Genomic DNA, 14579 nt, shown 5'->3' with positions numbered 1-14579 from the left:
ACCTGTCAAATTAAAAAATTTATTCAGCTCTTCCAAGGATCTACTTCCTCCACTATAAGTATACCATATGAAGGGTAGATCATGCCTCAGTAACTTGCTCAAGTTTTATAACAAGGTGACGGCTGAACTGGATAAGGGAAATGGGTTTACAGTGATACTGCTGGACCTGGCAAAGGCGTTTGACAGGATACCACATGGAATTCTAATCCGTAAACTACAACATATGGGAATGGATATAGGGTTGGTGAGATGGATAGCTGGGTGGTTGATGGAGAGATATCAAAGAGTAGTTTATTCAGGAGTAGAGTCCAAAAAATGGCCTGTGACTAGTGGTATGCCACAGGGTTCTGTTCTTGGACCACTGCTGTTTAATCTGTTCATTAACGATATAGGGAAGGGTCTAAGTGGGACAGTTCGCTGATGATGCAAAGTTGGGTAGGGCGATAGTGAATGCAGAAGATGTCAAAGTCTTGCAAGATGACTTAGATAGATTGGAGTTCTGGACTAAGGAGAATGGATGTCAATTTAATGTGACAAAATGTAAGGTTATGCATTTCGGAGTGAAAAGATTAGCAGCAGTATACCACATTGGTGGAACTGTACTCCAAGAGATTGATGAGGCCAGGGACTTGGGAGTGTTGGTGGATAGGGAGATGAAGTTTAGGGGGCACATTGCGAAAGTAGCTAAATCAGCTCATCAACTCACTTGGTTGTTGAAAAATACGTTGACGAGCAGAAAAAAACAAGTTATTGTACCTCTGTACCGAGCCTTGATAAGACCTCATCTCGATTACTGTGCCCAGATTTGGTCACCTCGGTTCCTTCTTGATGGGGAGGAGGTTGAGAGGATCCAGAGGCGAGTGACTAAGATGATAGCAGGTCTATGGAATGAACCATATGAGAACAGGTTGAAGATTTGTGGGTTGCAGAAACTAGTTGATAGGCGGAAAAGGGGAGACATGATTGAGACATTCAAATTGCTAAAAGGATTCTATAGGATTAATTCAGATGATATTTTTGAGATCAGGACTGGTGGTGGGAGAACTAGGGGACACCCATGGAAGCTGGGCAAGAGCGTGGTTAGCAGGGGTGTTAGAGCTGGAGTCTTTACTTTTAGAGTGGTAAATGAGTGGAATAAGCTGCCAGAGTCTGTTGTGGGTGCTATGACAGTGAGCGAGTTCAAGGCAAGGTATGATAGATACTGTGAGAATGTTGAACAGCTGCGTGAACATGATGTTTAGGGCCTCCCTCGATGAGTCTAAGGACTCCTGGAGTAGCCCGTGGTAATAATAATAATAATAATAATAATAATAATATTCATTACACCTGTAATTTGTCTTTTATTGGTGAAACAGGATGCCCAATTTCTATCCAAAAAAAGGGGAACATAAACGACACATTAAATTTAATAACTATGGTAAATCTACCCTTTCTGATCATGCTCGAATACTCTACACAGAATTTATGAAGAAGGTATCTGTTCTTTACACAAAAACGTGGTATGAGCATGAAATTCTTATCAACCTCTCTAATCTTAACAACAATGGTGGTTTAAAAATCCCAACAATATGAATGACACATATTCTACCCATATAACCTTTTGTTCTAAGAGTTGATTATAATTAGGGCTGATTGCATGTGACTTTAGCATAATTATTAAATCTTACTTCCTTTTTTTTGGTAATCTAGGATCTTATTAATATGAATTTTATTTATATGTAAGTATTAATATGAATTTTTTTTTTCTTCTGATGATGTTATAAATAGGATATAGCATTGGTGTGGTTTTTTTTTTTTTTTTTTGACCCAGAGATAAAAACCATGCAAATTGCATGTGACTTTAAAAGCATAATTATTGAATATCACAAATGAATGTAAGATCTTTATATACAGAAGTAGTGTTTGTTGACAGTTAGTTTGTTTCAGGTGATCATTCCTACAAACAAAATAAAGATATTTCTGCACGGGAACAAATGATTACAGCTCTTCCAGATGTCAGAACATTAACAGTTGATTCTAAAGACGATTTCATGGTTTTAGCATGTGATGGAATTTGGTATGTGTTTGATAATAATCAGTTTTTTTGTCATTTTGGTTTTTTTCTCCAGAAAAATTAACTTTTCTTAGTTATTTTTTAAAGTTCTCTTTAGACTCGTATAGCATATAACTTTTTTTTTTTCTCCTGCAAGTGTAACAATTTTGTCATAGTAGTAACCTTGTGTAAGCAAATCTGAATATTTTAGGATTAAATGTTTGATTGTAAGATAAATTCTTACAGTCAGACAGAATCAAACAGTTATTCAGCATTCATTTAAAATAATGGTATGCTTAAAAAAAAAATTTTAATTGTATGTTTGGCTTCAACAGTTTTTGATTCAAAAAAAGTGGCTGTGTGGTGGAGAGGTTATTTCTGTGAATATTCTAAAATTTAAATATGCAGATATACAGATCCAACAGGCATGGGATGGTTAACTTGTTCAACAGAAAATGAAAAACAATGATTATTATACATTTTATTATATTGACTTATATACAGTATGGAAGATATTTCTGGAATCATCTGACATAATAAAATAGAACAGGTGAATACTCCTGTGTTAAGAACTGCATAACTTTTATAGATCTGTTGGCAGTTTCATTAAATCACCTTCTTAGGAAGAAATTTAGTGCAACATCTGTAAGTGTAACAAAGACATTAATAACTGATACCAGATGTCCAAACTTCATGGTTTAGACAAGGGATTGGCAAACCTTTTCAGAGAATGGCCAGAGAGTAAACATTTCTTGCTTCACAGGCCAAGAGGTAAGATCAAAATATATCACATACTTATGCATAAAGATACACAAAACAAAATTTATTCAATTTTTTTTATTTACGAAATAAAGATTGCAATTGCTACAAACCAATTTTCGAAAATTAGTTAAGTATGATGGACTTCTTTTGTATGGTGCATAATTACCTACACTTAATTGAAGATCAAAGTTAGTTCCATTCATCAGAATCATTTGCAATAATCAGATAAGGTTGAAATATATAGTCTCCTTACAGATCATCTTTGAAAATGTTGTCTGAGCTACTGACTTTGAATATAAACAGATATGTACCAATATTCATCCAAAAGCTCATGATATATGCAATGAAAACACTACTATTAATGCTGTGATTTTTGAGCAGCATGCAGCAACGGGAGTGTAACATTGGTCGCTGCCACAACTACACGTTCCTTATGCAAACAAATAGCATGGCTGCTTCACAGTTGGCATGCTTTTCTCGACCACGTAAAATTCGTGAATAGTTCTTATAACGTCTACATCAAAATCATTCAAAACTACATTTTCGATGGTTTTCTTTCTCTGACGCTTTTTTTTTTTTAGGAGATTTAAATTTTGGCTTACCTTCACCTTTTGATTCCTACGAATTCTTTTAACAGTCGACCCCAATACGCCCGCAATTGCACTTGCACGTTTTATGACTTTGAGAAAGGGGAATAAGGAGACGGCCTTCTGACGATTCTTTTTCGCAGAATGTCAGCTCATTATTCAACATTCTTTTGAAAGAGCTATTGAAAACGTTTAACAACAGAACTTGTTGACTATACTGGATCCATCATACAAATTAATAATAGAAAAATAATGCAAAAAAGCGACAACAAAAATCAAGCTACTACTAGTACGGCGACAGACAAGAAAGCACGTGATTTCGCATGTTGGCGACCAATTCGTACATCCTTCATTTCTTTCTCCCCTTCAGCATGAATCGACTGTTCTTGGCAAAATGCCAAGGAGAGACCTACAAATGGTGGGCATACTATAGTAGCAGCATGCAGTGACAGAAGTGCAATATCGGTCACTGCCACAACTACGTGTGGCGCAAAAGCAGCCATAGACAATATGCAAACGAATTAACATGGCTGCAGTACAACACTACTCTATTGATGAAGCAATTTCCTGATTGTCATAAAATTCATCCTTAACTCATAGGCCTATGGGCTATAGCCATCCCCTTGTTATTTGGGGTAAATTCTTATACATTATATACCATGTTAACATTTGGTTTATAATGCAGGCTTCATTGTGGAAGCATTTTGTGTTGTGGGTTTGTAAATTTATTATATACAAATATGCCTATTTATAGGCATTATTTTGATTTTTTTAAACATTGAAATCAGAAATGTTATTTTAGAATTTTCTTTTTATACTTAAACAGAGAAAAATAACTATTAAGACCTATTAATCATTTTAAATAATAAAACCGAATATTAAGAAATTTAAAGGTTTATTAAAAGATGTCAAGTAGTCCTCTTAAAATGGATTCAAGTGTAATGTGTAAGTCCCAGGTTATCAATTGTTAGTTTGTCCAATCATCTGTGATGATTCAGCATTTCTTCTCAACTGTTGGAGTTGTGTGTTCCCAGACATAAAGCTAAAATTAACAAGTATCTTTAACAAGTCTACCATGCAAATTGCATATGAGTTTAAAAGCATCATTATTGAATCTCACTTCCTTTTTTGGTTTGTCGATATTCCATTCTTCCTGCTAGATCCCTGAATTAATCATAAGGAAGTGATCCTTTGGGATGAGAAATAAAAGAAATTTGCTTGATGTTTGATGGTATATTATACTATTGGGTTGGCAAATAAGTTCCTTCGGATTTTCAGAGTGGAAGGAAACACAATTTATTTAATATATATAATACATACTAGTCAGTTATATATTGACCCTCTTTATCAATGAACTCCTGCCATCTGTCCACCAACTTCATTATGCCTCGTTCATAAAACTCCCGAGGTTTACTGGCGAAAAACTGATCCTAGTGTCTTTTGACAGCCTCCTCATTAGGGAAGATTTTCCCGTTTAGAGAATTCTGCAATGATTGGAATAAGTGGTAATCGGAAGGTGCCAGATCTGGTGAATACAGAGGATGTGGCAAAACATCCCAGCCAAGACTTAACAATTTACTCTGGGTTGTTAATGATGTGTGGGGTCTGGCGTTGTCGTGGTGAAGACAACTCCTTTCCGATTTGCCAATTCAGGACGTTTTGTGCTAATTGCACGGGCCAATCGCGTTAACTGTAAGCAGTAGACAGTTGAATCAATCATTCTGCCTGACGGTAACACCTCTTAGTGAACAACACCTTTATAATCCCACCACACACAGAGAGCATGATCTTCTTTGGGTGCAATCCCGCTTTCGGGATTGTTTGCAGCAGTTCGCTCTTGTGCCCCCATGATCTTTTACATACCACGCTATCTTACATGACCCATTTTTCATCTCCCATAATCATCCGCTTCAAAAATGGGTTGTTTTCTTGGCGACGTTGCAGCGAATCACAGATGGATATGCGAGCAATCATATTGGCCTCAGTCAATTCGTGTGGCACCCAAACATTGAGTTTTGAAACATATCCCAGCTTGTGCAAATGGTTTTCAACTTGTATGGGATATGTTCAGTACTGCAGCAATCTCCCGCACTGTTTGTGAAGGATTTTTGTTGCGGATATCCTTCACAACATTCGAATCAACGTCGGTTGGATGCCAGGTGCATCACTGACATCAAAATCTCCAGAACAGAATTTAGCAAACCACTTTTGGCATACACATTCTGTTAAGGCACCATTCCCCCACATACGCTGCATATTTTTTTATGGGCCTCCACAGCTCGTTTGCCTTTTTTGAAATAAAAAAGCAAAATATGCTGGTAATGTACGTTATTTCCTTCCATTTCTAAAAATATGTTACACACATGCAACTGAAGTAGGCTGAACGAAAATTCACTGAACGGTTCTGTGAAATGTCGCCTTTCAACTGCGCAATAGCGTTACGCAGTACCTCAACAATAGCGACAGGCAAAGCGGTGTAAACTTGTACTAATGCATAAACCGAACGAACTTAATTGCCAACCCAATACCCATATCCTTTTGAAGACCAAAATACAAGAATATGGGAATAAACAAGACATCCTTTTAAAGAAAGAATTCAGATATTTTCAAGAAATATGTTTTTCATCATCATCATCATCATCAAATTCCTGACATGTACCCTCAAGGGATGTACAGGATATGATAGTACTACATGAAAAAATTACATCATTACTAACTTCCTATCTACAATTTTCCTCCAAATCAGTCTGTTACTTGTCAAGACTCCAACATTATCAGATCTTATATTTCTATCGTCTAAGGCACTTTGTACCGTATCACTCCACGTATATCTTGGTCTTCCTCTGGGTCGTTTTGCTGCCAACCTGGTAGAGAACACTTGTTTTGCTAATCTTTCCTCGCCCATTCTGTTTAAGTGACCATACCACCTGAGATAGCTCTGCTAACACATTCCTGGATGCTGACAATGTCAAGTTCTTTCCTAATATACTCGATTTTAATATGATATTGCTATTGATGCCATCTCTTCATGTCCTAATCTTTCTCAGGACTCTCATATCTGCAGTCTCTAGTCTTTGGTCAAGTGTTTTATTTCTGACCCAGCTCTCGGATCCATAAGTTAAAATTGGTTTGAACGCTGTCTTGTATACAGCTAATTTAGTGTTCCAACTAATTTCTCTCTTATTCCATATGAATTTATTCAATTGACTTCCTATCATAGCAGCTTTGTTGATTCTGTTGTCTATTTCCATATTTAATTTACCATCTTCACTAAAAATCATGTCTAAGTAGCTGAAATGTTTCAGCTACTTATTTCACAACACAGTTAACATTTTCAACAATTCTACCTATTTTCATTGTCTTTGTCTTTTTATTGCTGACCTTCATACCATATCTATTACAACAGTTATTCAATTTAATCAGGGAATCTTGCAGATTTGTAGCGGATTTATTTAGAAGTATAGCATCGTCAGCATAAAGCAAAGAGATGTCATCAACATCTCCGATTCTGATATCATGTTTAATACCACTTTCCTTCATAACGTGGTCCATATAGATAATGAATAACTGAAGGGATAATGTATATCCTTGTCTCACACCAGATTTAACATTAAACCATCTTCCTGTACTTCCTTCAATTCTAACTGCTGACTTACAACTCAGATAAAGACTAAGATTGCTTGATATAATGCCCCATTGACACCATATAACTGTAGCGTATTAAATAGCTTCTCCCTTGGCAACTTGTCATATGCCTTTTCCAAATCGACAAAACTTAAATACAGATCTTTGTTATATTCCCATGCTTTCTCAACTAATTGTCATAAAGTGAAGGTCTGATCCTGACAGCCTCTATTTGGCTTGAATCCAGCTTGTTCTTCACCAAGCTTTTCTTCCACAATTCTTTTCAACCATTTCTCAAGTATACTTGCATAGATCTTGCCAGGAACACTCAGTAGGGAAATACCTCTGTAATTCTCACATTCAGTTTTATTTCCCTTTTTATATATATGGGTACTATTAGAGCTGTACTCAATTAACATCGGGAATTCGTCTCTCTGTCCAGGCTTTCTGAACTATGCATTGCAGCCACCATACTTAAGCATTTCTGGTCGAATATCATCTACTCTTGCTGCCTTTCCACATTTCAAGCCTTTGATGGCTTTTTCTACTTCAAGTATTGATATGTATTCCTGACTGTATGCCTGTTGAGTGTTTTTTAACTGTGTTATCACTGCTTGTTTCATTTAGCAATTTTTCGAAGTAATTACTTCATACTTCAAGGATATCTTTTTCTCCCATTTTCATGTCACCTTTATCATCTCTAATTCCTTTTACAGCACTCTTTTCCTCCATTTCTAAGCTTCTTCAACAACCTGCGTTATATCTTGCAACCTTCTTGCTATTTATTTTCTATGTTCTTGCTAAAGTCTTCCCATGACTTTTGTTTAGCTAGTTTTACAGAGTGTTTTGCTTTCTTACATTTGTCTCTGTATTCTCTAAGAGCAAAAGCTGACTTATTTGTCAGGAACTTTTGATATGCTTTCTTCTTTTCCTTCACTGCCTCTTTAACTTCCTATGTCCACCATGGAGTTCTGATTTTTCTATCCTTGCAGACTACATCACCACATGCCTCTCTGGCTGAATGAATCAGGGTTTTCTTCAAGGCTTGCCACTGAATCTCCAAAGTTTGGTTCCTGTTCTCAAACTCTTTCATTTTTCCTTCAATAATCTTTTTGTATTTTAGTCTACAGTTCACATCTGAGAGCTGCTCAACTTTTATTCGCTTTAAAACTTTCTTACATGTTATTCTTTTCAATATGAAATTCAATTTTATCCTGCTCAAGACTAAATAGTGATCACTTCCAATTTCAAATCCTCTGTACACAATCTGGTATCCTGCACCAAGGGAAAAACATCATTATCAACAATAACATAGTCAGTGAGACTTTTCTTATTCTTTGCTTCTTCTCTCCATGTGAATTTGTGCACATTTTTATGTTGGAACATGGTGTTAATAATAACCAGTCCATGTCCTGAGCAGAAATCCTACAGGTATTTGACATTGTTATTAGCTTTTCTCTTTTCTCCAAATTTTCCCAAAATATTTTTGTATGTCTGATAATCATTTCCTACTCTGCTATTTAGATCCCCAACAAGGACCAACTTTTCCTTTTTCATTGTGTCAGTTGCTTTTTCTAAAGCATCAAAAAAATTCCTCCACTTCTTCCTTAGTAGAACCTCCTGTGGGACCATAGGCACAAATAAGTTTTATTGTCCAGTTCCCCATTCTGATATTTGCCCACATCACTCTACTTGAGACTGCCTGCCATTCAAGATTTCCTCGTATTTAGTGTTGAATACTATGACTACACCTTCGTTTTTCCTTGATTGTCATTGCCTGAATATAACATTTTGTATTTATTGTTCAGAAAGATCTCACCCGTTTTTGTCTTTTTTTGTTTCAGTCACCCCTATTATGTCGATCTGGTACTTATCTAATTCCTCAGCTAGTTCCATTTCTTTGCCATTGAGGCTTCTTCTGTTGATAAGTACCGATCTTTAACTCTGGTGATGTTGAATTGGGGTGTGCTTTCAGATTTGTTCCAGTAGCTGACTTTTCGCTTTTTGCTCTGGTTCTCTGGCGAAAACAACGAGGACCTTGTTTAACCAGGCAACACCTCAGCCAGCATGGAATTTTGTCATGTTGTACCATCATTTTTTATATTGGTTTAAGCCAATAAGAATACAATTTGGTCGGCTTAATCCCAAATTGCCAGCCTATCCTCATCATTTTAGAGACTCAGAGGAAAAAGACTCTGATTCCTCTGAGTCTTTTTCCTGCTATCTTGGCATCAGACACCTCTTTTGGTAACCTTTCCTTACCCATTCTATTTAAGTGACCATACCACCTTAGATTATCCCTGCCCACACATTCTTGAATTCAAACAATATCAAGGTCCTTTGTTTTGTATCCTGGTAGATACCAACAGGGTGCACCACGAGAAGGTGAGGATTGGACATTAGGTCAGAAGCCCTGTTCGGTTCTCCGCATTCCTTTAAAGGCTATGTGGAGGTCTCCTCTCAGTTATACAGATTTGACCCTTAAGCACCTCAAAATATGTATGTTTCTTCAAATTCATAAACCAGATATGAATTTTACTGAGATCACAAAAAATCTTGTGCTCATTTCATACAAGATTATATTCACTCACATACTTTTGTTAAATTGACTCACTGTTTGGACTGAAAAAGAAGGAACTGACAAACATACAGGGTAGTTATAAAGTTACTCAAGTGTCAATTGAATGTATTGTGCTTAATTAACATTCTTTGCTCAGCTATCTACATAATGAAAATGTGAGGTAATGTGTATGTCACACTGATGAACATGGAGGCTGAGTGTGCATAGTATACTTCCAGATGTTAGTGCTATCCATCTTTATGATATAACGAAATATATAATAATGTTTGGACTAAGCAGTAATTCCATTCTTTAGGTGATTTCAAATGTTTAACAATTATCTCTCCAAGTCACTATCTTAAGAAAAACCACAAAACCTTTCAATTACTGAGGTGGACTTGCATATCATATCTCACTGACTTTGGTTTCATGCAGTATTACATATTACATATACCTCCTCTGTACTAGGAGAGAAATGCTACAACATCAAATATAGAACAGCTTAATAGGCATCTACATGGCTGTTGTAGTTTATACCATAGAATGTAACCATTTGGTAGCAGTTTTATTTTTTGTAACTATTTTTAAATATATATATCATCAATTTCCTAATATGTATCCTCAGGAGGAGTTCAGGGTATTATGGCAGCACTACATGATGAACTTTATTATTAATCTCCTATCAACAATTTTCCTTGAAATTAGTCTGTTACTTGTCATTACTCCAATATTGTCATATCTAACATTTCACTCTTCTAAGGCACTTCTGACTGAATCAATTCTTGTAGACCTTGGTCTTCCTCTGAGTCTTTTTCCTGCCATCTTGGCATCAAACACCTGTTTTGGTAACTTTTCCTCACCCATTCTGTTTAAGTGACCATGCCACCTTAGATTAGCCCTGCCCACACATTCTTGAATTCAAACAATATCAAGTTCCTTCCTAATGTCTTCTTTTTTAATATGATTCTACCATTGATGCCATCTGTGGCCTCTAATTTTTTTTTAAGAACTCTCATACCTCTGGCCTCTAATCTTTGATCAAGTGCCTTATTTCTAATCCAACTCTCCTATCTATAGCTGAAAACTGGTTTGAACACTGTCTTGTATACTGCTAGTTAATGTTTTGGCTAATTTATCTCTTATTCCATATGAATTTATTCAACTACCTCCTTGCCATACCAGCTTTGCTTATTCTGTTATCTATTTCCAAATTAAATTTGCCATCTTCACTAAAAACTGTACTTAAATAGCTAAAATATTTTACTTCTTCTGTAGGTTCTCCATTGAGAAGCAGGTGAAGTTTTAAATGTTCCTGCCTATTTTCATCGTTCTGGTCTTTTTATTGCCAATTTTCATGCCAAATTTGTTACAGTTGTTATTCAATTGAATTAAAGAATCCTGAAGACCTGCACTAGATGTGTTTAGGAGTACATCATCTGCATAAAGCAGAGAACTACATTTGACATCTCCATTTCTAATTTCATGTGTAATGCCATTTTCTTTCATAATATGATCCGTACAGATGATGAATATGAGGGAAGAAAATGTGCATCCTTGTCACATCTGATTTGACATCAAAACTATCTTTCTGTATTTCCTTCAATTCTAACTGAGAACTTAAATACATGGTATGTATTGCCCTATTTAATGTTTCATTTACCCCATATCACTGTAGTGTTTTGAAGAGCTTTTCCCTGGCCACTTTATTGTATGCCTTTTCGACATCTATAAAACTTAATTACAGATCCTTGTGATACTCCTGCGATTTCTCAACTATTTGTTATAAAATGAAAATCCGATCCTGATATCCTCTATTTGGCCTGAATCTAGCTTGTTCATCTCCCAGTTGCTTTTTATAATATAAAGATACAATTTTTCTCAGCCTCTTTTCAAGTATGCTTGCATAAATCTTATGGAACACTTTGTTTAAGATACCAAGCAATTTTATAAGCTAGGTTTTAATCCTTTTTTCCCAAGTAAGCAAACAGACAAGTAAGTCAAGTTTGTGCCTGCACATAGTGCAAGTCTGAGGCAACTCATGGTAAAGGTAGAGTAAGTTCCGATCACTTTCCTTAGTATTTTCCTCTAATGCAAAGCACATCCCCTTGAGGAGATGTATGATGCTATGCATTAAAGGCAAGGGTCACTACCCAGACCGGTTTCGACCTTTATTGAGGTCTCATCAGTGGGAGTCAGACCTAAAAACGCCAAGGTTGAAGTAATGCAGAACTTATAAATTTTACCTAAACAAGTTGCCACAAGGTGCTTTTGACCTTATTAGTATATATCCAAGGTAAAAAACTTTCTACATCTTACTCTCATCTTATGGAACACTTGGTAGAGAAATTTCTATATAATTTTAAATTCAGCTTTATTCCCTTTTTTTTTTATAGACGGGTACTATGAAAGTTCTACTCCAGTCATCTGGAATTCGACCTTCTGACCAGGCCCTCTGAATTATGCAGTGTAGTCACTGGAAAACTTCTATACCTCCTTTGCTTTTCAGCTTCTGAGAAAGCTAGATATATTAGCTGCCAAGCACATATATTTCAGGTCTCAGAATGAATTACTAGTTAAATTCTGCATGTTATATACGAGAGTGGTCTGAAAAGTTCTCCGCCTCAACCATAGATGACAACACTATTGGCACGATTTTTTTTTTTCCCTAAGTTGGTACATCTGCCATAAGCATCCATGTGAAATTGCAAGTAAATTGTTTTATACAGCTGTCTGAAGCAAAAGTGTTGTCTGTACCCCTTGAAATGGATGAAATTGAGTATCGTGCAGTTATAAAATTCTTTGTAAAAGAAGGTTTAATGCCAAAAGAAATTCATTAGAAGTTCATAAAACGTTTATGGGCACTCTTCTTCTTTGTTTTCGACAATTAAGAAATGGGCTGCCGAGTTTAAACATGGCTGTACTAGCCTTGAAGATGATCCATGTGAAGGACGCCCAGAAAGTGTAACAACACCAGAAATCATTGGCGTACAATATGGTATTGGATGATCAGCGAGTTCCAAGTGCGTAAAATTGCTGATACTACGGGCATTTCAAAAGAACGTGTAGGATATTTTTGCATGAATAATTGCATATGAAAAAGCTTGTGCAAGATGGACTCCGATCTGTTCACAGCAGATCAAAAACGCACTCGCATGAAAATCTCTTAACAGTGCTTGGAGCATTTTAACAAGACTAAAACTGATTTTGTGCGTCGATTTATTACTATGGATGAGACTTGGATTCACTATAACACACCAGAATCCAAACAGCAGTTCCATCAGCAGGAAGGGTCATGGCATGTGTGTTTTGGGATGCTAAAGGCATTTTGTTTATTAATTAACTTGAAAAGGGTAAAACAATAACTGGGGAATATTATTCCGATCTTTTAACCAGACCAGACGAAAAAATTTGTGAGGAAAGACCCGGTTTGCAAAAGAAAAAAATCATCTTTCATCAGGACAATGCACCTGCCCACAAAAGTGTTTGGCAATGGGAAAATTAAGGGATCTGCACTATGAATTGTTGAAATATCCACCCTATTCCCCAGATTTGGTTCCCTCTGACTTCTGTCTCTTCCCAAAACTAAAACTCTTCCTCGCTGGTCAGCATTTTTCTTCGAATCAAGAGGTGATTGCAGCTGTAGATGGGTATTTTGCAGATCTTACCGAGAACCACTACAGGCACTGGAGCATTGCTGGAATAAATTTATTAGTCTTAAGGGAGATTATGTTGAAAAATACAAATAACTTAGAAATTATAAATTTGTTTTTTCATTGTTAGGCTGAGAACTTTTCAAAGTGTTTAAACTTTTTTTGTGTGTGCGAGGTATATGCGAAACTTTTTAATTTCTTTTTTCTATATAAAGTAAAATCAGCGGTACGAGTTATACATGAGGGCAAGTTATATTTGAGTAAATATGGTGTGCGTGCCTGAGAGAGAAACTTTTTCAATGGTTCATATGTCTATGCACTATATTCATATAATAAGAGCCCGTTAGTGTGATCATAGTGTGATCATTTATTTGGCCATATAAGTATGTATTGCAGTGGTTTTCAGTCTTACCTTCAAGACCAGTATTTTCTTCTAAATAGACACTGTTGGCAAAATAGACACTTTGAAATTATAATTATCTCTGCTGACTGGTTGGAATTGAAAACATTTGTATTGATACGTTTATTAAAATTTGAGTAATTTAAGTTTGTTTCATTAGGACCATTTTACTAGGTAAATTATATCTATAACACAGTGTTGGAACTATTAAAGGGGATATTACTATTCAAATATGCAATTGCAGAACACAGTTTTATAATATAATCACAGTTCTAAATGACACCATCTGTTGGGACATTTTCAGCATTATCAGCTGTACCATAAATTACTGATAAATGCTTTCTGTAGTTATTTTTGATTTTATTATATGTACTTCGTGGTTGTGCATAACAAATCTTTCACATCCCAAGCAATTCAGTTGTATTCCAGTTTCATATAAAATAAACAGCATGCACAGAACATAGCATGTTGTACTTGTTATATTTACAATTAACAATGTCATGGTATGCAGGTAAGTGGGTCTTTTTTTTTTGATAATTTTATCTTCATATGTATGTAATCTATAATAATGAAATGTGGCAGCTTTAAAAAAGTAAAAGAAATATTAGTTTTGAGTTACATATTTAATCATTGTCATCATTAATTTCCTCATTATGTTCCTTAAAGGGATGTTTACGTTATTAATAATGTCCTATCAACAATTTTCTTCCAAATTAGTCTTATTGTTTGTCAGGACTTTTAAGACACCTCTAACTGCATCCATCCACTCAGAATGCGTTCTTCCTCTTCATATTTTTGCTGCCATTCTGGTGTTAAATATTTGTTTTGCTAACTTTTCCTCCTGCATTCTGTTTACCACACTTAGATTAGCTCTACTTACATTTCTGAAATGATGGTGTGAAGTTCTTTCCTAGCACCTTCATTTTTTTTATAAGATTTTGCCATTGATATCATCTTTTTGTTC

The 14579-nt window shown here is 35.7% G+C and overlaps 1 protein-coding gene across 2 annotated transcripts in view; it reads left to right on the top strand.

Annotated features, from left to right (window-relative positions):
* LOC150095253 (protein phosphatase 1G) overlaps positions 1 to 14579 on the top strand; it is a 167263-nt gene that overhangs the window by 132307 nt on the left and 20377 nt on the right. For both annotated transcript variants that reach the window (XM_090410084.1, XM_090410083.1), the window contains exon 7: positions 1927 to 2056. In XM_090410084.1, coding sequence (XP_090266210.1) covers positions 1927 to 2056 — 130 coding nt within the window. The remainder of the gene's footprint in view (positions 1 to 1926; positions 2057 to 14579) is intronic.

The sequence above is a fragment of the Typopeltis vanoorti genome, chromosome 20 (genome assembly GCF_054136105.1).
Source record: "Typopeltis vanoorti isolate ZY-2024b chromosome 20, IOZ_Tvanoo_1.0, whole genome shotgun sequence".
In the NCBI taxonomy this organism is placed as follows: domain Eukaryota; kingdom Metazoa; phylum Arthropoda; class Arachnida; order Uropygi; family Thelyphonidae; genus Typopeltis; species Typopeltis vanoorti.
This window is presented reverse-complemented; position numbering and strand designations above follow the sequence as displayed.